At 43.6% G+C, this 23,965-nt stretch overlaps 1 protein-coding gene across 10 annotated transcripts in view; it reads left to right on the top strand.

Moving 5' to 3' along the window:
• The first annotated feature begins 519 nt into the window (after positions 1-519).
• The window catches only part of BEND7 (BEN domain containing 7), a 47,502-nt gene continuing 24,056 nt past the window's right edge, over positions 520-23,965 (top strand). For 8 of the 10 annotated variants that reach the window (XM_030479325.1, XM_030479324.1, XM_030479323.1 and 5 more), the window contains exons 1-5: positions 520-894; positions 4,698-4,781; positions 14,808-15,107; positions 20,558-20,680; positions 23,106-23,371. In XM_030479325.1, coding sequence (XP_030335185.1) covers positions 834-894; positions 4,698-4,781; positions 14,808-15,107; positions 20,558-20,680; positions 23,106-23,371 — 834 coding nt within the window. In that variant the 5' untranslated portion in view covers positions 520-833. Of the gene's footprint in view, positions 895-4,170; positions 4,354-4,697; positions 4,782-14,807; positions 15,108-20,557; positions 20,681-23,105; positions 23,372-23,965 lie in introns of those variants that run through there. The other 2 variants (XM_030479326.1, XM_030479321.1) reach the window with 2 other exon arrangements.

The raw sequence follows: 23,965 nt of genomic DNA, 5'->3' as shown, positions 1-23,965 counted from the left end.
TCCGCTAAACACTGACAGTTCCTCCCCCGCTTCAGCCCCGCATGGAACCCACCGCCACGGCCGGGGCCCGCGGGCAGCGGCGCGGCCCCGAGCGCCCGGCAGCAGCGCAAGGCCGCACCGAGAGGCCGCCGCTCCCTCACGGCCGGGCACCCCCCGCCCTGCCCGCCGGGGAGCCTCGCCGGGGCCGCAGTGGGGGAAGCTGCGGCGGCGGGGCACGGCAGGGGGAGCCCGAAAGTGTCCGGGAGGGGATGGGGTGTGTGGGGATGGGGGTGTGGAGGCGGCGGGAGGGGGCACACAAAATGGCGCTGCCCCCTCAGACCCTCTTCCCCGCTACCCCCGCGGCGGGGCCCGGCGGCACCGGCCGCCTTCGCTCCCCGGCGGGGTGCCGTGTGTGGCGGCGGGCCGGCCTCGGGGTGGCGGCTTACGGCCGGGGCTGGCGGAACCGCCGCGGGGCGCGCCGGGCTGCGCGCCGCCTTCCCCCAGCAGGTGGCACCGGGGTCCCGGAGCCGGCGGCGAGCCATTGCGGGCCGCCCTTCGCCGCCGGGCCGCGGCCGCGCAGCCGGCGGGGGGGGGGGTGAAGGCGGCGGCGGCGCTGCCCGGCATCGCCCCCGCGGGGCTGCCCCCGCCGCACCCCGCTTTCCCCTCAAAGTTTGGGGCGGGAGGTAAAGGGGGTGTGAGGGGAAAGAGCGGAGCCAACTCGTCCCGGAGCCCTTTATTCACCGCCGGAGCCGCTGTCTCCCAACCCCCGCGTGTTTTTGCTGATTAAAAGACACGGACCTCGGTCCTGCCACCACCACGGCCGCCCGGCCGCCCCGCTCCTTCCTGCCCGCACCATGGAGTTCACGCAGAGGAAGAGAAGCAGGAAATCCCAAAGCTTTAAACTGATCAACGAAGGTAAGGCGGCGGCCGGGGGCGGCCGGGGCTTTGTTCCCTCGCCGGGGGCAGACGGAGTTTTGCACCGGGGGGAGCGGGGCGTTATGAAACGCCCGAGCTCCGCGCCCCGTAGTCGCCGCTCCCCCCTTCCTCGGGTCTGTTATTTAACTCCGCAATCCTGTGCTTCAACTCCCCGAGACCATTGCACGCCTTGTATTTGCTTTCCTTTTAACCCCCTTCTTATTTTAATCGGGTTTTCTGCATGTGTGTTACGTGTTGTTGCAACACACACACGCCCCCCCTCCCAACCTCCCCAACCACCCCAGAAAGGTGGACGTGTTTTTGTTCTTGCACAAAATAAAGTTGGATCGTGTTTCGTGGTAAATCCTGCTTTTGGAATGGGGGGGGGAGGAAAGGTAAAATCAGGAAGCGAGCAAAAAAAATAATGACACTTGAGCAGCAACGGACCTTCTTAGTATGCAACTCCTGTGGATTTATTGTGTTTGGGGTGGGTTTTTTCCTCCCCTCGACTGTGTGCATCCGCGTATTTCAAAGAAAAGCCGAATAGAGGTTGCTTTATTAACAATCCACGCAGGTAATTAATTGTACGTGGGCAGGGGAGAGCCGCTGGCGTGTAACTTGTTCACTCGGGGTGTGTTTGCTTTTGCAAAAGAAGCTATTTGAAAAGGGATCGCGGGGGGGAAGTATTTGGATTCATGTCAGGGAAGGAGCACAGCTCTGTTTTCAGTCTTCTTGTTGTTTGGTTGGGGGTTTCTTATGATAATAATAGGAAAAGATACAGCCGCTGGTGGGCATTTTAACAGGTGGTCTTCCCAGCCTTAGGGATTTATTTCGGTTGGAGATTCATCCCTTCTCTGGCCAATGAGATCTTTTTGCCTGATGCATTTGACTTGAGATCGTGTTTTTCCTTTTGTGTTTCCAAGTATTGGACGAGGATATCTCCATGAAACGGCCGTGTGTGTCCTGCATGCCAAGTTCAAGGCAGGTGACTGCTTGGGTGTAATGTCACACTTGGGAAGGGGGACACACATGCGAGTGTCAAGACTTGCTTGTCTGAAGAACAATGTCTTTGCAGGAGCTTGGCAAAATCATGTTTGATGCAAGAAAATTTAAAGAAGGAAAAATAGGCTCACTTGGTAGGAATAGTAAATAATGACTGTAGTATCCTTGTAGGGGGGTCTGGAGCATCACACATACTCCGGGTTAAAACTAGAAGGGCAGCGACCTGTCAGACTTGTCTGAAAGGTATTGGAGGTCTGTGCACATTAGCAAACCTATCGAGGGTTTGATTTCTACAGAGAACAGGTTTGGTTTGTGGGTTTTGATATCGAACGTGCTCTTGACTCAGAGGCAGAGTTAGTGCAGGAGCCTGGGGGGGGTGAAAGTGAAACATGTGGAAAAGTAAAACTGAAATTGAAGACATGGTTTTATTTGTGCCCTAATAGACCTGTAAAAAGAATAAATGCACTATCAGAAACAGATAACTATTTTGCCGATTCTCACTTGCCACTTGTTACAGGTTTAGATATGCCTCAGTGAATAAGGCAATCTATTTAACCTTGTTTTAATAGGTAAACTCAGTTATGATGGTAGATTGTTAGTAATTCTCATTGTATCTGGGGTCTCTTCTTGGATGTAGAAAGGCTTAGAGAAAGCTCTACTAAAAACATACCCTAGAGAGAAAATTATGCCTTTGTACTTTGAGAATGGAGGAGATAAAAATCACATTTTGCATGTGAGTCTGCACTCGCATATTCTTTTTCTATCACAGTTGATTATAAAGATAATTATGTATAAATAGTTGTCTCATATAATTGGCCTTTGCCGCTTGCAGGAGTCATTCTGTAATGTCACAGTTTAGTGTTTACTGTTGTAAAACTGATACGGGTTTCACAGCGCCTGGACTGTGACATCTGAGGCAGAAGAAATAAACCAAAGAGAATAGGGTATGCTGTGTCAGTTTGCTGGTAACACACCATCTGTTAATGATGTGTGCCCGTGCAGTGCTTATTCTGGCCCCAAAAAAACTTCAGAGCACCTGATCCAGATGATCAGTAATGACCAGATCAAGAGGAAATCCATTCCTGCCCTAAAATGCAGCTGTCTCTGGGGTGAAATGTGGTGGCTTTAAGGTAGAAGCTGTAGACCAGAAGAATATTGTGACCAGCTGGTTGTACAGAGGGAAGTGCTAGAGAAGAAACCATGTGTACTCTATAGATATAAGGACCATGAGTCTGTAAGTCATTTAATTCCTGGTTCTCATGTACTCATTCCCAGCAGATCTTGGAGGCCCTTGGGAGGATGAAAACACTGAATGTGGCAGGTTGACCCTGGCTGGTCACCCCCAAACTGCTCCCCCTCCTCAACAGGACAGCTAATGACCATGGGAGGCACTCAGCATAAATCCCATAGTTTCAGCCTTATGAAAGGAGCTTTTACTTCCTCGATGTCGTATCTCAAACTTCACCTTTACCCGTTTGACTCGCTGGGTGTGCTCAGTAGGCAGAGGAACCCTTTGTGTAGCACCTCGTCGCTGACCTCTCCAACTCCATGTTGTGTTTTCTTCCCCTCCCTCATTTTCTTTCCAGGCCCTTTTCTCTTTTTGCATCAATTCTCATTTACTTACTGGGTTGTTCCTCCTCTTGTGCCCTCGAGACAGTCGTGCTGTTCAAATAAACAGCACCTAACAAAAAGGTTTGGCTTCCAGGAGACCTTTCTGATCCTGTGGCTCTTTTCTCAGCGGTGCAGGTGTGCTGCTCGCAGGAGGAGGAGCTGCTTCTGCCGCCCTCTGTTTCTGTTGTGCCTTTTAAGTGAATCCCCCAAAGTGCTCTTCCATGAGTTAATCTCTGCCTTGCTTTTTGTGAGGCAGGTAAACATAAAAACCAGTTTACAGAGGGAGTAGCTGAGAGTGTTGGGAACTGGGAGGGCGTTACAGTGAGGTGGGGAGGTGGCTCTTTCAAGACACTGAATATATTGTTCAGTCTTGAGTGACTTGCTGAAGGACAAAGTGTGTGCCAGTCGCAGAGGCAGAAATAGCATCCAGGAGAGCTGCCTTTAGACATTATTTGTTCCTTGGACTTACTGTTCCCTCTGTACACACGTGTAAACACAGCTCTGGTTTTACAGAGCACCCGCCTGGGATTACAGCAGACACCTTAGCAGCAAAATACTCATTTTTTAGTTGAAATAGAAATTCAATGGTGAATTTTTTAGTTTATTATTAGTCTTATTTTTTAATCCTGTAACATCTCCGAATCTGAGATGCTGGTGTTTATATTTAGGGTCATCCTTAGTTTCTCTAGGTGAATATCCTAAGGTGTCCCTGATCCTCCTTTCTTCAGAATTCGGAGACCAGTGACACCAATACATGTCAGTGCAGTTGAATGGTGCAGCCCTAATGTACGCTGCTGGTTTTCTGATTGAGGTGAAGTTTGAAAGTTCCCCTTGGTCTCTGGGAAGGTAAAGTTTTTGTTATAAATCTGCTTTCCATCTGTAAAGCAAGAAGCCAGATAATTGGCATCTGGTGGGATAATTTGCTGTGAAAATGAACACAGTAATTTAGGGCAGGCGTAGCTATTCCCTAAAATCTGTGAAATATCGGAGCTGAGTCTCTCCAGTGTGAGCAAAGTTTTTTCTTTTAGGAGGTGCTGATACAGAGCACATTTTCTGTGGTTAATTTGATGTACATGAAATCAACTGCAGATATATTGATAAATTATGTAGTAAAACTGTAGCAATGTGTTCAGTGTTCATTTTTTCCAGATCACTTGAGTTCTAATTTTTTTTATCGTTTTTCATTCCAGATTACCATCCTGAGATATATAAGATCTCTGACTACAGCAATGATGTTAATGGGGAGACCAAAGAAACACAACCATTTTTTTTAGGTATGTGCTTGTGTTGATTAATTTCTGAGCAACATAGCGTGGCCATTTGCAATTAGGGAGCAAAAAACCCTCTGTGCAAGCACAGGAAGAGCCTGCCATTGTTTAATATGACATTCTTTTCAAGACCCTTTTATTCTACGAATTGCCAATATATCCTTTATTAACACTGCTAAAAGTTGTAATTTCAGACATAAATGTTTATTAGTGTCTACACACAGTGCTAATTATCACTCACTCAGAGAGCCAGATGCTGACTCTGCAGTTTTGCGGCTCTGTGCTCACCCCATTTACATTGCATATTCGCTGGCATGGTTCACTGGCAAGAGTTTGTGTAATTGGGGTATTACATCTTTGACATCTGGATAACAGAAATTCAATTTCCAGGAAGCTGCTATTTGTTTGGTTTTGCTTCTGCCTTGGGTGGGATAAAGGATTAATGTGCTGTCTTAATGTAATGTCCTTTCACCTCTGTAGCTTGCCTGCTAATCCTGCCATGGCAAAATTAAATTAAATCAACAGTTAAAAATGTGTAAAGAAAACAGGGTAGTAGTATACAGTGTGCAAAGTGTATATACTTTGCAAAGTATATATACAAAAGATACGTCCTCCAGCATGGACTGATCATCAGCAAACCTTAATCTTTCCTGTCTGCGTGCTTTCTGTCCCAGCCGCAGAGTGCTTCCCTGCTTCCAGCCCCCTCCTGTCTCATGTAGGACCTCACCTGGGTAAAGCACCTCTTGGCAAAACTTTGGCAGGCCAAATTCAGAGGAGCAAGAGCCAGATTTTTGAGCTACCATAGTGACTATTGCTGGATGAAGAAGCAAGCTCTTGGACACCTTGCTCAGGCTTTGGAGAAAGCAGGTGCCTTTGCAGCAGGAAATTTGGGGGTGTCTGCCTCTCCTTAACTGCACCAGGAGCCTAAATGTTTTGAAGGGTGATTTAAGGTTTCTGTGCCTGTTGCCTCTTGGAACCAGCAAGAAGCATTGGAGTGCGTGAATCAGCACCTGAAGTCAGTCTGCATGCAAAATGCCTTTGTCTCCTTAATTCATAGTGCCACAACCTCTTCTAGGGGTCAGAAGTAAATGGGAGAGAACAGGAGGATGTCCTGAGCAGTGTGGAATCTTCTGATGGCTGGAATATTTACACGGGGGTGAGAGTTGTGTTAAATTCCCTTCTCTGCTTCTCACCATTAGGATTTTGAGCAAATACTTCTCCCCTACACCCATTGCCAGAGAGCAGCAAATGTGGCTGCTGTGCTTTGTGTTCAGATCTCATGTTCTGTAAGCACTTTTGGTGATGTCTGATAAACCTGATGGAGTGAGCTCCACAGAGGTTTACTTTGAATGCTTTGTCTTCCAACCCTAAGTCAAGATAAAGCTTTGCAGGAGTTAGGCATCTAGCTGCTTAAGCCAGGATGCTTCTAAGAATCTGCAGGAGTCTGTGTTTTGACATCTGTGCTGTGAGTCAGACCAACTGATTTTGATTTTGGTCTGGCTGTGTTGTCTTTGGATTTGTTTTGGGGTTTGTTTTGAGTATGCCCAGCTTTTCATTGCGACTGAATGTGCTCTGGCATTTAAGTGCCTAAAGTTCACCTATTTCAACAGCCAGTCAGAATTTAACCTTTAAGAAAGTAAGTCCTATCAAGGATCTTCCTTATCAGGTACTGAAGCGTGGAGTTGCAGTCCTGGGAGCCCACCTTCAGCTGCTATGAAAAGATGCTATTTCCTGGCGATATCCTGAGTGTCCAACTTTGAGATTTCCTCAAAGCATGCTGGTTTTGACAAGGCTGAATGACAAATGACTGTGTGAGATTTGTAGACTAGATTTTTTCCCCCCTCCTTTGGGGATTGGGTTCAATTCAGTAACTTACTCAGAGCTCACATAATCTTCTCACTTCAATAGGTTACTTTGGTGCCCGCTTTCATCCAGATTCCTAGTGTCAAAGGCACTTTGAGAAATGTAGGCAAAGCAGTGACAGGGACTGAACTCGGCTGAAAGCACTTGAAATCTGAGTTCCCACCTTTCAGTGGGGATCTGTGATGAGTGATGTTTGACATTCCAGCTTTCCTTTAAAAAGTCACATTGCATGGAGTAATATTTCATTATGCTTCAGGGATGGTGGGATCACAACACTTTCACCAGCTCGGTGTCCTGTCCACTAATAGGGAGCTTCAGGGTATAACTGCTGCTTCATTTGATTTCGCTGGTTTATGCCCAGTTTCATCCCAGAAGGATGTTTACTCCAATTTATTGGTTTGGAGTTCACTTTGTTCTCCAATATAGGTTTGTTCTCTAACTGGCTCATGGGGTCAGCTGTTGAAACCTCGGTGTGATGCAGCCTTTAGGATGTGGATGGATGCTGAGAAACATCATTGAAACTATTACCTTTAGAAAAGGTGAAATGTTAATGCCAGTATATAAACAAGTGAAGCTCTGCCAGGAGTGGGATGTGCATATGTTTTGATCTCACAGTTGAGAAGGATGAACTCAAACTGAACTGTTGAGAAGAGAGGAGCTCCTAGGGTAAATGAGTAAGTAGGAAGAATCCAGTTTGTTTAACGCACAGATAAATTAAGGATAAATGTCAGGAAAGACCTGTTGAACCTAGATGGTCTTTTTTGCACCACCACAGATGGGCAGAATACAGCTTTGTAGGCTGAAAGGCGGAGGAAGCTTCAGCACAATTAGTGGACAAGGTGCTGGATGTGACCTCTTGCTGGTTGCGATGAATGGAGCTTGGAAAGCTTGTGGAGTCTGCTCGTGTGGTGCAGACTGGGAGATGTGGTGGCTTGTCCTCTCTTCCAATCCTTTGTTCTGATGCTAAACAAGTTCCTTCTTTCTAAACACAGCCTTTGGGTGGGAGGAATATCACTACTGTATTTCGCAGATGAGGACTGGCATCTCTTTTGTTTTGAAGGGAAGGGCTTAGTTACCTGATTCCAGGAGAGACTGCTCAACCCGAAAAGGAGGAAGCAGCCCAGAGTGAAGTGCTTAAACCTCAAATATGGACAAGATTTAAGACAGACCTGACTTCAGTTTTTACCACTTGTCAGCATAAATGTTCTATCACAGGGCTGCTAGCCCAGGCTTGGAAATACAGGCCCATGAGAGGATTGTACACCCATGTCTTGTGGACAGTGCTGATCAAACCTAGCTTGTGTGTATATCTATCTTTTGCATACACCACACTGGATTGGGGTTTTTTTCCAGTCTTAGTATTTTATTATCACCACAAAAAAGCAGAAACATAATATACCCCCAGCCTGAGTGTTTTTACAATGCTTTCAATTTGAAATTCAGGCTCTATGTTGGAAAGGTTAATGTAGAAAACTAATTATATTATCCTGGTAGTCAAACGTGTGATGAGACATTTGTCTGTGTAATTAACAGTGAAGAACTTTTATAGTTTCATAAAACCCAATGCTACGCACAGTGTGCTTGGAGCATTTGTTTTGAAGAGATGTCCAAAGCAGAGATGTTTATGACTGATATAAAGTGGAACTGAAATGTACTGTAATGCAGGTGTCTGTGCATTTTACAGCACTTCGCATTGTTGAAATGGAAGGCAGCAGATTAATAACTTCTCTATGTTATGGTAAAAATAAATAATGTCTTCTTGGAGCAGGGGAGCCATGCATAAGTTACTCACTAATATCAAGAATTTATTCTGTCCTAGAAATAATAGCCTTTGCAATTTATTCACACAGAAAAAGTTGACTTAACGCAAGTCTCTGAAGTTACTTGTTACTTTTAATGGAATTGTATCCCAAGTCTGATTGTTGCACCAGTAGCTTCTGTAATTATGACTGCTTAAAAGGTTATTTTATGTATCTGTGTTCTCTAGTGATCTAACTTTGTGAACCTTCCCTTTGGGGCTGAAGCATGATCTTGACCTGGGATGTTCCTGAGAACTGGGGGAAGTTGTTGCATACCTATTACTACTTTTTTAACTACATGACCCCATTAATATATACATTTATTGAATAGTTGTTCACTCGGCCTTTCCTGAGTGATTTAGCTGTTGCAGTGTGGTGTGAAAGTGTGTAACTTATGCTTCTGTATCTGCTCCTTTGGGTGTTTTGAAGCTGTTTCACCAAGCTCTTCACAACAGTCATTTTGTAGCAGTAGTGGCCAGCCCACCTGGGCTAATCCAGCTTCCAGGGATATAACACCTCAGGTCCTCAATGGTCCCAGGGTCTGATCCTGCTTTGCTTACATTAGTATTTGTGAAGCTTAGTAACTTAGTGTCTCATCATAGGCAGGGGTGTCAATCAACCCGTGTACTTCCATGCTTGGTTTGGGAGTAGGGGGTCTAATTTGAGGGTGATCCAGTTTTCCTGCCCATACAATCTTAGTGCTTTGTGTGGTGACATGGAGATAGGTAAGTGCTTTTAAATGGTGTTACAGAGCACTGCTAAGATGCCTCAACTAAGACAGCTTAAATGTCCCTATATGTTAGGTTAGGCTGCTCCAAGTCCCCAGCTCATAACTCATGTTGCTTGTGTGATTCTCTCACATTGTTCCACTGCTCTCCCTGCTGAGTTGGGGTTTAGGTTTTTCATTTGCAAAGCGTGTTGTTGCCTGTGTTGCTTGGTCAATACAGGTTGACAAGGTTGACTCCCAGCAAAGACTGGGCATCCCTTACTTGAGAAATGTGTGCTTACCCCACCAATGTAGATACACAGATGCCCGATTCAGATTATCCACAGAGCAGTCACAAGTTTCCATCCAATTTAGGAACCTTTGATCCGATAAGGAATCGTGCACATGGCTCTTCTATTTCCCCCATATTTTCTTCACGATTTTCTGTTTCAGGACTACTTGTGGTAGAAGATGACAGTGGCAAAAGTATCTTGAGCTTTGAAAGTTCCAGTTTTATGTGGGTATAGTTTTGGCTGAGAGGGGATTTGTAGCTCCCTTCTGGGATAACTGTCTTTGAAGGAAATACTTGAATACCATAGAATCACAGAATGGTTTGGGTTGGAAAGGACCTTAAGATCATCCAGTTCCAACCCCCTGCCATGGGCAGGGACACTTCGCACTAGACCATGTCACCCAAGGCTCTGTCCAACCTGGCCTTGAACACTGCCAGGGATGGAGCATTTACCACTTCTTTGGGCAACCTGTGCCAGGGCCTCAGCACCCTCACAGTAAAGAACTTCTTCCTTATATCTAACTTGAACTTCCCCTGTCTAAGTTTGAGCCCATCACCCCTTGTCCTATCGCTAAAGTCCCTGATGCAGAGTCCCTCCCCAGCATCCTTGTAGCCCCCTTCAGACACTGGAAGCTGCTCTGAGGTCTCCACGCAGCTTCTCTTCTCCAGGCTGAACAGCCCCAACTCTTTTAGCCTGTCTTCATACGGTGTGTGACATTCAGAAAGGTGTTTTGGTGAGTTCAGCCTGGCTGTGCAGTGGAGATGTGTGCCCTGCGTGCACGTGCCTCCCACTTCCTTGAGCTGGTCTGAATTAGCCCTTATAAAATCTTCAAGCACAGCAGCCAAGTTTTGCTGGCCCTCATCCAGGAAGGGCAGCATTCAAGTGGCGCCTTAATAAACTGGCATTTAATATCTTTGATTATATAACCTGTTGCTATTATTTATTTTCTGTTGAGCTTTCAAGCATTGTGCATCGACTTCCACCGTTTCTCACCTCGGAGTTGCTTGTTTCTGTACAAAACGAGCTAGTGTTATCGGTTCACATGTGCTTGTCTAGCTGTCGCTGTTCCTACCCTCCCGATAGCCTCTCATCTCATCCACCAATTTCAGCTGAGTTTGACACAAATCTCTGAGATATAAAGTACCTTCCGCGGGCAGCCTGAGGGAGGAAAAAGCCCTGTTTGTATAACCAAGAAAGGAAGTTTCTGCATGAGTTTCATCTGCCCAAACACAACATAAAATGAAGACACTAATTCATGGACAATCAAACTGTATTAAAAAAGTCAACTACTCATTAGTAGTTCCCAAAACATATGAGAAACAAATGTTAAAAACCAAAGAACTTAATAGCTAAATATTGGGCCAGGAGAACATAGAAACGTATTTGTTTATATAAGTCAAAGGAAGAAAACCTCACACACAATAGTCCAACCTTAGCCCTATGCACTCATTTATACACTTTAAACCACATATATTAATTACAGATGTGGTTACCACTTCACTAATCCTGGAGTAAAATTAGTATTTAACATATTGATATGGTTGCATATAATTCTCTAATTCTTTCTAGCACTGTGATAACTTTTGACAGATTATTTGGCAGAAGTAGAACAACTTGTTTGCAGGCAGTGTGCTTCATTTGTATCAAGCTTAATAAGCATGATGGTGAAAATATGGTCAGGCAGATAGGGGCAAGGAGTGGAACTAATGAATTATCAAGAGCAGTTTGTTAGCTGGAGTTGTTTATAGGCCTGTTGCTTCAGACGGGTGCACACTTAGTGTGCGGCTGCTACTTCATCCTAGGGCTGTTCTGGTTTACAGTTGTGCACTTGTAACTTTAAACATTTTTACAGCTTCCAAAGCTGGAAGTTTTTATCCTGTTCAGTAAGGAAAGAGATTGAAATGAATTTTGGGGAACTGGCTTTTTATGAGGATTTAATGTAGTATTTATGAAAGGGCTTTGTTTTGCTTTTATTTGTTTGAGAAGATTACAGTCAGGCCATGTGGAAAAAACAGTTTGTATGTAAGGGGCCATCATAGAAACAACTGTCATAATCATTTTAAAACATGGTTAATATGGTTTTGTTATGACTATTTTCATCTTTACATGTAAATTCCTATTTATTTTGAGTGGTATTTTTGAAGTGTTTCAATGTTCTGCAAGTAACTTCATTGGTTTCAGATAAAACGAAAGGGATTACGTGGGGAATCCAAAGGGCAAATCGTGTAGCCTGCCCTTCGGAGGCATCCCCATTCCCTTGGGAGTGGTGAGAAGCCCTGGCATGGGTACAGATGGGCACAGGGAGAGGCTGAAATAGGCACCACTCCTCTCAGGCCTCAACATCCATCTCAGGAGGGTTTTTAGAGATAGGTAGTGCAGATTTTTGTGTGTTAAACTATATGATTATCCCGTTCAGCATTTAAACAGGAAGGCCGGCTCCTTCATAGGACACAGTATCTTGAACTCCTTGGTTTTCTCTGTGCCCTATCTTCCTGGTTTTATTTCATTTTTTTAAAATTACATGGTTATTATGTGTGAAAATCATCAGCAGTGGGATAGCTGGTAACAAAATGATATCGTTTAGAACTAATAGCCAAATGAGAGAACCAGGGGGCATGAAGTTAAATCTCTTACTACTACCTACCTGCCCGCAGATTTAGACAGTGTCGGGAAGGATGCTGCTGTCACTGGCCAGTTACAGATTAAAAGTCATAATTGGGAGAGGGGGATTGTAAACTTGCACTGAAGACTAAGTCAAGGTTATGGCTATAGCCTGCATGTTTTTCATGCCCTTCCTTACAAAACAGAAGACATTTAAAAAACCCAAAACAAACCCCAAAACTCAAACAAACAAACAAAAAAATCACCACCACCAAAAACCCCAAACAGAAAAATCCCTAAAAACAAAAACCACAGCAAAAAAACCAACCCAATAAATAAGTTCACAAAGGGGGAATTTTCCTGTTTTAAGTAGAGAGCTACCTGAACAGAAAAACATGTAGGATGCAAGCTCAGGGTTCGTTGTGACATAAATGTAGGGGTTTTTTGCTATTTGGAGGTAAGCACGCGCATGTCAGTAGGAAGACTTTTATAGGGAGGAACAAGGGAGCAGAATCAAGGCTGAATAAGCTCAATTAACATTAATATTTTATGTAATTGGGAAAGGGAAATTTAATCTTTCCAACAACGTGTCACCCGACCAGCTACGTAGCACACAGTCACTACACCCGACAGGAGGAGGTGGGAGGGAAGCTTGTTTGATATTCAAATACATTTTGCTGTTGAATGTAAATCCAAATTGCCAACATAAAACTTGGTGTACTACTAAATGATGCGATGGCGAGGGATTGCTTCGTGCTTTGCTGTAGCAGGAGCATTTGGAGCGTGGATAGGGGCAGATACAGCCACATACAGGGGAAAGGCAGTGTAAAGTATCTCGATAATTGGAGTCTTGCGGTACTCTGTAGCCTCTTGAGGTTGGGAACTGCAAACAGTCAACCCCTAGTTGGGTTGGGGCCAAAAAGCGTCATTTTAAAGGAGTTGGTGCTGTGATTTGTTAATTAAATCACACCCACACACAAATCCACAGGCAAACCGACAAAATAAACACAATGCAGAACTTCCTTGCAAAGGGGTTTTCTTGCCGCTGTAGCTGGAGTAGAAGCAGTGCTGGAGTGTCGTGTATGGGGTTGGCACATATTTCTCTACGTTTGGACTGGAAGCTTTCTTGCAAACCACCCACTCTCCTTGCTGGATCAGGGTGGGCTGGAGCCAGCTGGCACTGGCCCAGGGAACCAGTGCACCGGGTCAGGCAGGAGATGCTCTGATTCAGCAGAGGCTGGAGCAGATTGTACAGCTTGTCTCCCCTTCTGCTGCTTCACCTCCTACAGCAAAACCTCCCTCTTTCAGGTGCCTCCCTGGGTATCCTGGGCTTGCACAGCAATTCCCAGCCATATGGAGCTTGGCCTGTGTTGTGGAGGGGGTTGCTGCTCTTTAGCTGTCTGGTTTAGCCAGCTACTTAAGCGTGTGCCTAAGTTTAGGCAGCTGAATAGTGCTGTTGAGTTGACAAAACTGTTCACATGCCAGGCGTTAGCACACTGTCAAGTATCTTGTTAAACCAGAGACCATGGGTTGAACCAGAGTTGGATGGGGCTTGGAGCAACCTGCTTTAATAGAAAGTGTCCCTGCCCGTGGCAGGGGGTTGGAATTAGATGAGCTTTAACGTCTTTTTCAACTCAAACCATTCTATGAATCTATGATGCACTTTGCATCTTGGGTTTTGGATGGTTGGTTTTTCCTCCTGAAGTTTCCTTCCCACTATTGCTTTGCCAAAAATAGGTTTACTTTGGGAGGTGCAAATGTAAACAGTAGAGGACAGCAAGTATTACTGTATGAAGTGTATTATAAAGAAAGGTTGGTTCATCAATTTCTTCCACTTATTCCAGTTACTTAGGATGTTTGATTTTTCTATTACCAGTAAAAAAATAGAAGCTTCCTATTTCAGAAGGGGCTGTGAACACTTCCTTATTACTAGTGAGACGTAATGTATGCTCTAACGAGCAAAATAGCTACTATCTGCCCAGAACACATATATTCATTGTGCAATCAGCAGTTTCAGATGTAAAATTAATACTTAAATGGTGCCAGGAGTATTAAAGTATGTAATTGTTGTTATTTAAATGCCCTGAATTTACTTGGAACAGGCACATTTTTCTTCTATAAATTTTCATTTTGTTTTCATAATCTACAGTTTTAAGACCTCCAGCAGTTAGGCTACATCTGGTTGTACGTGTATTAGCTGCCTTTTTAATTATTCCTGTATAATCCAGTATTATTAAATTCTTTGGACTATGGAACTGATCCTGCTCATTAAAATCAATAGATGCAGTGTTGTTCTGTGTGTTTGTGTGGTATGGTGCTTTTTGAGGTTTATTTTCCCTTTGTAGGATCTAACCTTTTGCATCTAGCAAATGGATAGATAAAAGATGTGATCCTTTAGGCTTTACTTGGGGGAAAAGAGCCACTGGTGTCAACGCTTGAATAGGATCAGTCTCTTAAAAGGATGGTTTATTTGAAACTGTGGTAGCTATTATTATTTCTTTCTGCAGAAAAAATAATCTTTCTCATCAAAGCTTTAGAAACAGCATCAAAAAAGCCAAGTTCAGCAGGTCTTTCAGCCATGGGAGATGTCAACCATCGCTGCGTTAAAGCGTAGCCGGGTACATACCAACGACCGCCCAACCATCTCTTTTTCTTTCTCGTCTTTATTTATTTTTATACTCCATCTCTTATTGGCATCTAAAATCCCTAATCTCTACCCATTACCCTTTTTGCTAATTTACAGTGATAACTGTGGCTCTGTTTTCATTAGGAGATGAAAGCCGGGAAATTAAAAAACAAATTACAGGGATGAGAAGATTACTGAATGACAGCACTGGAAGAATCTATCAGCGAGTTGGCAAAGAAGGAGAAAAACTAAAGGAGGAGCCCCAAGATTTAGACTTAGCCTGGGCCCAGCGCCTGAATCCCCCTGCAGAGTCCCAGGCGAGCCTTCATCCTTCACAGAGTGGTGCATGGAATGAATTATCACCCCAAGCCAGCCATTTTTCAGGGCAATATGGAACTCGATCCAAAACGTTCCAAAATCAAACACGAACCGTGGCATCCAATGGTATGATCTGCATTAGTTACTGAGAATACTACTTTTTTTCTCTCTCTCTCTCCTTGTAATGTACTAAATGTCTGCCTTTGTTGTGATGATATATTGTACCACTGCACTGAAAGCAGTTTTATAGTTCAGAGTCTACAAAATGAGCACATAGTTATCACTTTGAAAAGGTGCGAAAGTGGGCACGGTGCATTCTGCTACCATCTGTCTTAGCTTTTAAAATGGATTCCTGGTGATAGGACAGAATTACTCAATGCTGTTACAGGCTTAATTTCGATACAGTACTTACTAAAACAGCTTTTGCCATTGTTATTATATTCATAGCTAATTAAATGTCAACCTCTACCACTCCTCTTTGCAATGAGTAATGTAGCGCTGTTGTGACACCACTTGTGGAGCAGGATTCTACTGACTTTCAGAAGGGGATGGCATCAGCCATGTAACAGGTACAAAATCCCATCACAGCCTTAGGCTTTTATTCCGATGGGACTATTGGAGAAAAGGGATGATGGAGTCTACCTGTGAACAGTGTGTGCTAGAACATGGTCCATCTTCTGCTGGCAGAGTATTTTGCCCTAAATTAGGTGGTAGTATGCCCTTAAAATGCTTTTCTCTTGTTTGAAGTTCCAGAGAATGGAGGTTTTACTAACAGAATAAAAAGCTGTGCTTTCAAAATCCCACCATAACAACCTTCTAAGTGTGGAAGGACCCAAAATTCATCACACATCTCTCTCTTTGTCCTGAGAGTCCCTGGGCACTGGCAGGGACGGTTCTCTGCATGCACAGAAGTGCCCAAGCCTGCACATGCCTGGTTCCCAGATCCAGAAAGTAGGTGGAGCAGCACCTCTATCCCCTCAGGGGCCTGATTCAGCATGTGAGCTAAAACGTGTTGACAGGATTTGGCCACATATGGAAGAAAATGTCAGCACTTTGATTTTTCATACGAGGAGGAAGAGTTCGGCTGATCTATGATCTCTCACAGGTTAGAATGGAGATAGGAGAAGGGTTGGGTTGAGTGACCTCCTGGGCTGGAGAGGAGGAATGCCCAGGCTCCCAGCTCTTGGGGAAGTGCACCAGGAGGCACCTTCCACCCTTCCCTCTGCAGCTGTCCTGCTGCAGAAAGGAATGCAGTCTTTTAGGTTATTACATAAAGATGGGTGTGAGCCCTCTCTGCTGGCCACCTCTGAACAGATGATCTGAGAGGTTAGAGGTGTCTGCCTCCAGTGGGGTGTTGTGATCCTGCCAGGCACTTCAGCTGCTTTGGCTCCGAAGCCTGGTCTCTAGGAAAGGAAAACTTTTAATGTGTTTCTGGGCCATGAGCAAGCTCATGAACTGCTCCTCACGCAGCACACAGCTCTTCTGGGTGGCCATTGTAACATGCCCGATTCCCCCATCCATTGCATTGGGAGCCTGAGCATCTAACTCAGTATTTGAGATGTTATTCAGAGGATGGACAAAGTCCTTAAAAGCTGGGTGTAGAAATGCTAACCAGTACCTCGAGAAAGATTCTAAGATTCTACCTCTATTCCTTGGTACTTACCACAGTGTTTAAACTCATCAGAGCAAAACTGTTCAGGTGGGATATAAGTTTACTGCCTGGGGCTGTCAAGTCTAAGTCATCACTGGAAGATGTCCAGGCATTAGCAGGCAGTCTGAGCCCAGAAACTGTTTCTGTCCATTGTGGATAGATACCGTATAGGAAGCCAAGATACATGGTTTAGGCTGTCTGGATTACTCAAATTTGATTGTAATAAGCATGCCAAGTCCATCTAACTAGTTACCTACTCACGTGGTAAAGGTGGTTCAAGGAGAGGCTGGAATGGATGTTTAATAGGTGCTGGTTTAGAAGGCACCTATTAGCAGTTGTGAAAAGGATATTGCCAAAAATAGAGAGGGAAAAGGAGGCATGGAGGGAGCCTGGGCATTGCTGCAACAGAGGGAAGAGTAGGAACATACCTGAAAAGCAAAGTGATTTATTCCAAACCAGATTTAAGGCAGTCGTTCCACAAGTCGTTACTTAGAAGCCTGTGGCCTTCTGTGTTTAGTGGAAGCCTCTTGGAGCTGCTACCAGTGAGTAGCATGTCTGCCCTGTTAAGAGACAGCGAACTCAGAGAGTCTGTCTACAACATCTGAGTTTGTGTTCTGTAACAAATCGGGCAGTGATGCAGCAGCCGAATTGCACTGTAGTTACTTCAAGATAATTTCAGTGCATTGTGCTTGCATGCTTTTCAAATACAAACTCGTGGTAGCAATGTTACACCAGGTAAATTCACTCTCAGCAGACCCAGCTGTAAGAACCGCTGTCCTGGGCTACTTGCTGCTCACACTGGGGAAGCAACTACTGCATTTGTGTCATCTCCTCCTCTCAATCATACAAGGCGGTATCAAATTTGCCTGCTGGCCAGCTTCCAAAGAGAGGGAGATGGCTCTTTAAAGACTCCTTCGTAAAAATAAAAAGTCTGTTCTCCTTTTAAAATTAAAAAATGATTTATAACAAGTTGAAAAGGGTTGCTTTTGTCCTCTAAAAATGATAAAGATAGTGCTTGGAACAATGACTGAGAACACTCTACAAGATGTTTCTTAGAACACAATAACTGATCAGAGGAGGGAGGATAGAAAGAAAATAAAAAACCCTCATGAATATGTATGGAGTCAGTAGAACCCTGCTTTCATATGCAATATTGGTGGTCTCTTTTCCCATTTCCAGTACCTATGCTAGAATTACATGGGTAATTTCTATCAATGTTAATGGGGATTATAATGTAAATCCCCTATGCCTCAATGGGAAAATAGACCCTTTGGTTTTCCATCAGGAGCCTGTGTGCTTGCGTGCTTTCGTTAGGAACACGTTATATTGCAACAGGAAAGATGTACAGGTATTTACTGATATAACTTGTCTGAGTTTTCACATGCAATTCAACACGATGTGGAGTCTTCATTAAGAAGGAAAGAGAAGCCCACCAGCCCTGTCTCCTGCTGTAGTCTTTCAGATAGTATTTCCAAAAGCCCGCTAGAATATTGGCTTCTGATCGAGAGAGAGAACAGGCTTTATCCTGAGGAGCTTTTTAGTCTAAACCAACTGAGAAAGCACTGGAGAAAGGCTGTGTATGTTACTATGTATTTGTCTTCTATTAATAAAACTCTCCTAATTTCCTAGGACCCCATTTCTGGGGTACCTGCTTGTCTTACTGAAAGGTACAGGGTTATGCTGATGCTATTAAATTCTAAGTAGTCTTGAACCTCATCTGCTTAAAAGTCTACCTTTAACACCCTTAACCTCTACTTTAAAGTCTACCCTTTAACCCTCGAAGTCTACCTTACCCTTTAAGGTAAAGGGTGTTGGTGGAGTCAAGTTGAGGGACTCTGAGTAATCTGCTGCAAAGCTAAAGATAACATACATTTTTTTTTCCCTCTGTACCTGTAACAATGGGCTGAACACTTTATGAACCATTCAAAAGATAAAATCCCATCCATGCCCCAAGGAACTTAGAGTGAATAGACAGTGCACAAAAGAAGGGTGAGATCAAACAAGGCAGAGTCCTGCTGAGTCAGTAACCTCTCTTTGTTTTAATTTGAGACTCAGCCTGGTTTCCAGATTGCTTTTTACTTTAAAAAAGTTGTTTTATTTACAGCTGAAACCTTCGTGAGAAGCCACTGGTGGAACTATTGTATCCATATTTGCTAGGCTTGCAGAGACTCTTAAACTACTCCACTTATCTTAATGCAGTATTAACAGGTTTTGTCCATGGGTGCTATTTTAAAACACCAAAATGTGCAATTGCAGTAGTGTGGACAATCTAAATCTCTCACGAAAGGAGGAAACACCCAGAAGGTACCAACAGCCTTTAAGTGTTCCTTCGCAAGGAGCTTGCTTTTGGGAGAACGGCCACCAATTTGCTCAAGTCTGGTAGATGTTGCTTCAGTGCTGAAGGACTGAATGGAAGGAGATAGACAACAAGTTCCTGGGAAGGGAGATTTGAGGATGGAGGGATACATTGGAAAGAGTCAGAGCAATTTAGCACTGGCCATATTTCATCCATTTCAAATGGAGTTTGAAGTCGGGGGATCTGTGTGGGTGTGACATCAGAAAGAACACAGACCAGACCTAAAAAAGTATTAATAAACTGGTTTGGCTTCAGAGGAAAGCAAAAGTAGTAATGAAAAATGGGAGGATTTATGAACGAAGATTAAATGAGTTGCCTGGTATTAAATTTAGCTAGGTAATGATTAAAGGGTACCTGATAAGTGTCAGGCTATGGGAGGAAGAGGGAGATACAGTCTGAAGTCCACCACATGTGACACCAAGCAAGATGATTTTTGTTAGATTCATTTGTACCTATCTTCATAAAATGATCATCCCTCCTCTGTATGCTTTGATGAGCAGTAAAACAGCCATCAATTAAATGACTGTAAGCACATTTTGAAATGAAGAGGGGTGCATCCCAACTGGCCTCAGATTCAAGCAGATACTGTTAGATGTTCTGTTGAATATTGAATGTTTTATTTGCAGCATTAAAGCTGAGGATGTACCTATTTTAAACTAACATGCAGGATACAACTGTTCAGGTAAAGCTTGAAAGCTCTCAGCTGTCACGGCCTGTCCTGATTCTGGACCTATGATGCAGAGCTTCTGGAAAGCAAGGCAGTAATAAAAGCACTGCTGAGGGCTAGAACTAGAAGTATGTAAATTCAGATAAACACTGTAAGAATTACTAGAAAAGAAGAACCTGTTGAATCTATTCATTTTCGAAGGGAAACTATGGAAAGCCCATCTTGTAGGTCACAGTGCTGGAAAACGTGACATAGAAAACAATCCCATCCTAGGAAGCAGATTTGAAAGCTTTCCTTGCTGGTGGTTCTTTTCCATCCTGTTTGTTTGGGGAGAGGGGGTTGTTTGGGCTTTTTGTGGGGGTTTTTTTTCCCTTGGAATAGGGTGTTTCATTTTGATTCTCAATTCTTCACATGGTAAAGTATCACATGTAACATTCAAGCAGTTTAAAATTCGTAGGCCCTCATTTAATGTATGGCATAAACCTTTATTACGCCGTCTGTCTTCATTCTTTGTAAGACTGTTCCAGGAGATGGGCTTTTTTGTGTGTGTGTGATAAAGTGAATATGTTTATAATGAGGTTTGGTGCTACTGTTATTCAAGATGAACTAGCCTGACAATAGAGAGCCCTGCTGTGACGAGTGCATTGTATTCACGCTCAGTCTTCTCCAGCCCATGTAACGTTGCATTCTCTACTGTATGTAATTGCACATATTAGTAATTGGATAAAAACTAGCAGTCCCTTCCTCTTAAAAGGGACCATGTTGAAAATCGTTTTCTTCTTGCTTTGGATCTAATTTAATGATCTGGTGTATTGATAATCGTTTCAAATGCCTGCTCATAATCGTTGTTTGGGTGGGTTTTGTGGGTTACATCCTCTCTGTTTCATTCCTCTCTCTTTCAGGAGAAATCCCAATGATGAATTCATCAATTGGACCAAACTGCTGTACATGTAATTGCCAGTCAACCCTACAGGCTATCCTTCAGGAGCTCAAGACCATGCGAAAATTGATGCAGATTCAAGCAGGTACAATGACCAGACCCATATGTGCATATCAATGACAAGCATCTCAAATGAAGATAACCCTGCTCATTGCAAGGGGCTTGGACTAGATGATCTTTAGAGGTCCCTTCCAACCCAAACTATTCTATGATTCTATGATCTTGTTAGGAGGAATGGTCTAGTTAAGACAGAGATTTATGTGGGGACTCAGGAAAACCTGAGCTCTCTTGACACATTGCTCAAAGTCAAATTTTCACATTCTTCTTGGAAGTGTTATTTTTACTTCTCAGATCCTTACCTGTAATGTCAGATATTATCTTGCAGGAATTCTTTTAAGGCTCAAATAAAATAAAATAAATCTGATGTGATTTATTCCTAATGGGAATAAATTTATTCCTAATGGCAGCTGAGTGGGTAGCTCAATATGCTACAACTATCCCCAGTTTGTTCTCACAGTGTATTCACATGTATTCATGCAGAATGCTGCTTTACCTATTAGCTGCTTACCAGTTCATTAATCTTAGGGGTAAGGAAAAAAAATTGGAAGGCCACTTAAAGTTATTGTATAACACTTCAAAGATCTTTCCAGTTACAGCTCCGTGGTAGCCCCAACTGAGCTAGCTGCTGCATGTTGCGGCCTCCACCCTTCTTCAGGCTGGTTTACCAGTTCCTTCTACTGGCTGAACCAGCAATAATCTGTTCATTGGGGAAAACTATTGAGTCTAGTTTTCTGCTAGGTTAGGAGCTGAAACAGAACAGCACAGAAGAGCACTAGAGCCAGCAAAATGACAAGACAGCTAGGAGTTAGGTAGGTCATCACAGGCTTCCTAAACATTAATACTGATGAGGAGCTGGAGACATTGGAGATTTCCAGTGTGAGGGGTGGGGAGTGGAGCCATGGAGGTTTCTCTCTTAGAGTGCTGCATAAGACCTCTAAGAAAAGGGAGTGTTGAGTAATTAGCTGAAGATGGGTGGAGTGAAGGGCTGACTAAACTCCGTGTCTACACGGCGTGTAGTGTTTCAGTGAGTGACAGGAAGGATCAGGCAGGTTTTGTAATATCAGTTGACATGCATAAAAATGCTTTTCTAAAAGTCACTGATTTGCAAAGAAGCACATGTTTTGCAATCTTTGCCGGGACAAGGAATTCTTTACACAGTTGCACTGATTTCATTGGAATTATGTGCATGATTAAAAATAGCTTGGGGGTGAGAGGTACAGAACTGGGGGTTATGCCAGAAGAGCTGGCTCCTGAATAGCAGGAATATTTCTTATTTATTATGTATCTAGAGTGTAAGTACCTTGTTAATTAGTGAATCTCTTGATTCAGGGGGAATAGTTCATATTTTCTGGTAGGCACGAAATGATGGTTTTGCAGAGAGAAAAACACTGTTTGGCACTTTTGTTGCTAAAAGCAAAAACCCTAAAATGCAAACATGTAAGTGAAAGTGTAATCACTTGTTTTAGTATTCAAACACCCTTCTGTCTAAATGATAAACTACAAATGACAGTCTTGTAAATCCTTGCCAGAAATGAAATATCCCAGAAATCTTTTAATAAACAGTATTCCAAGGTCTGGGTTTCTCCTCAAGCTTTATAGATGAGGACTATTTGTAGTTCACTCGTAGCTCAAGTGAGTTTGATTTGCATTGTAGCACTTTTAGGCATTTTTGGTTTGACCTCTGTCTTCCTGATTCATCCAGATATATAATTGTATCTGCACAGCATTCTGCTGGAGGACTTGTTTGCATTGATACTGGTTCAGGATTGGTGCCTTCATTTGTGCAAATGATTGTGGATACTGGAAAATGCAAAATATCCATAAATACAAAATATGGTCTCTTAGATTTCAGAGGTAACACGACCTGTCAGGTTCTGTGTATGAGTGAAACAAACTGGTGCAACTTTGGATTACTTTTTTCCCCCAGAAATTAAACTATTTAATAGTGTTTTCACTTGTTCTTGACATAATGGTACTTGAAATGTTCTTGCTGAGCTAATTAACTTGGTAACTGCATTCGGAAGAATAACTGTAATTGCATTAGCACTTGTATTATCTGACTTTATCAGGAAAAGGTGCTCAAAGACAGTGAGATCCTCAGTCATTCAAGAGGGTATACAAATTAATCATTGCTTAAGTCCTTCGCGTCACCAACCATCCATTGGTCACTAGGAAAAAGAACCACGTATTCCTAGTTTTCCTGAAGCGCTATTCATCAGTGTGTCTTGGAAAACCTCAAAGTGGAGCTCAGGGTCATTATCCCCTTTGTACAGATTGGAAAATTATGCAAAGGTGATAAAATGTAACTGTTACACATGCACAAACAGCCCTGAAAACCATGCCACAGATCCAGAAGATAAGTTCAGTATGTCAGTAGTTTAATGATGCGTCTGTGCGGTTATACATGTGCTTTTGCCTATAAATTTAATTCATTGCTTTCTTTCATTCAGTTGGGACTCAAAACAGACAGCAGCCTCCTGCTCCTCTGATCTGTGCACAGAAGTCAACAATATCAAGAAAGAGAAATAAAAAGAAAAAACTGCCCCTCAAAACTGTTGAACCAGTTACAATGAATAAGAAACCCAACCCTGCAGAGAACGAAAAGAAAGTATCAGCAAACTCAGAACGATCGAGTCTGCAAGCAGTTGAAACCCCCCTAAAACCAGAAACCCCTGTTTCCGGATTTGGAATTATCCTGGAATCAGCTTCATCAGATGTAAGTTAATATTTTAATACGTGGGATCACAGGATTTTAAAGCTCATTCGGGAGAATGAGTACTCAAGGCAGGTTGACGTGTGTTCCTGCTTTTAGTTAAACAAGCAAATCTTGGGTAGGGTTAGACAGTAGGGTTAGACTTGAGGAGTGCTGATTACAAAGGTTTGGGGTTTGTTTCTCAACTTTCATGAGTGTGTAAGTTCTCCCTTGAGTTCAAGGCTGCCTGTTGTTCGAGCTCGCAGTGGAAACTTGTTCTTCATCCCTCTTGATGCCAAGAGCCACCGTGAGATCAGGACCTGTGAAAAGTGCCGCGTGTATAAACCATTCACAACCCTGTCATTTGCTGAGGAGTGCAAGTAGTCTGCATGTCTGCCTTTATCCTGCCAAGGTGTATTTATGTGCTGTGTCTCATGCCTGGCTGGTCCCATTGGCTTCAGGGGATTCCTCACCTCAATAAAGTTCGTACCTCAGTCTTTGCTGAATCAGGTTATTTGGTCTTCATCGCTGTGGTTGCTGGATGGGGGCCTTGACATTGTTGGTGAGGTCATGGTGACTAACGGGTCCAAAATTTGCCGCTCTAGAAAACCATGTACC

Source organism: Strigops habroptila, chromosome 3 (genome assembly GCF_004027225.2).
Source record: "Strigops habroptila isolate Jane chromosome 3, bStrHab1.2.pri, whole genome shotgun sequence".
NCBI lineage: Eukaryota > Metazoa > Chordata > Aves > Psittaciformes > Psittacidae > Strigops > Strigops habroptila.
Note: the sequence above shows the minus strand (reverse complement) of the source record. Positions and strands in the feature narration are given on the sequence as shown.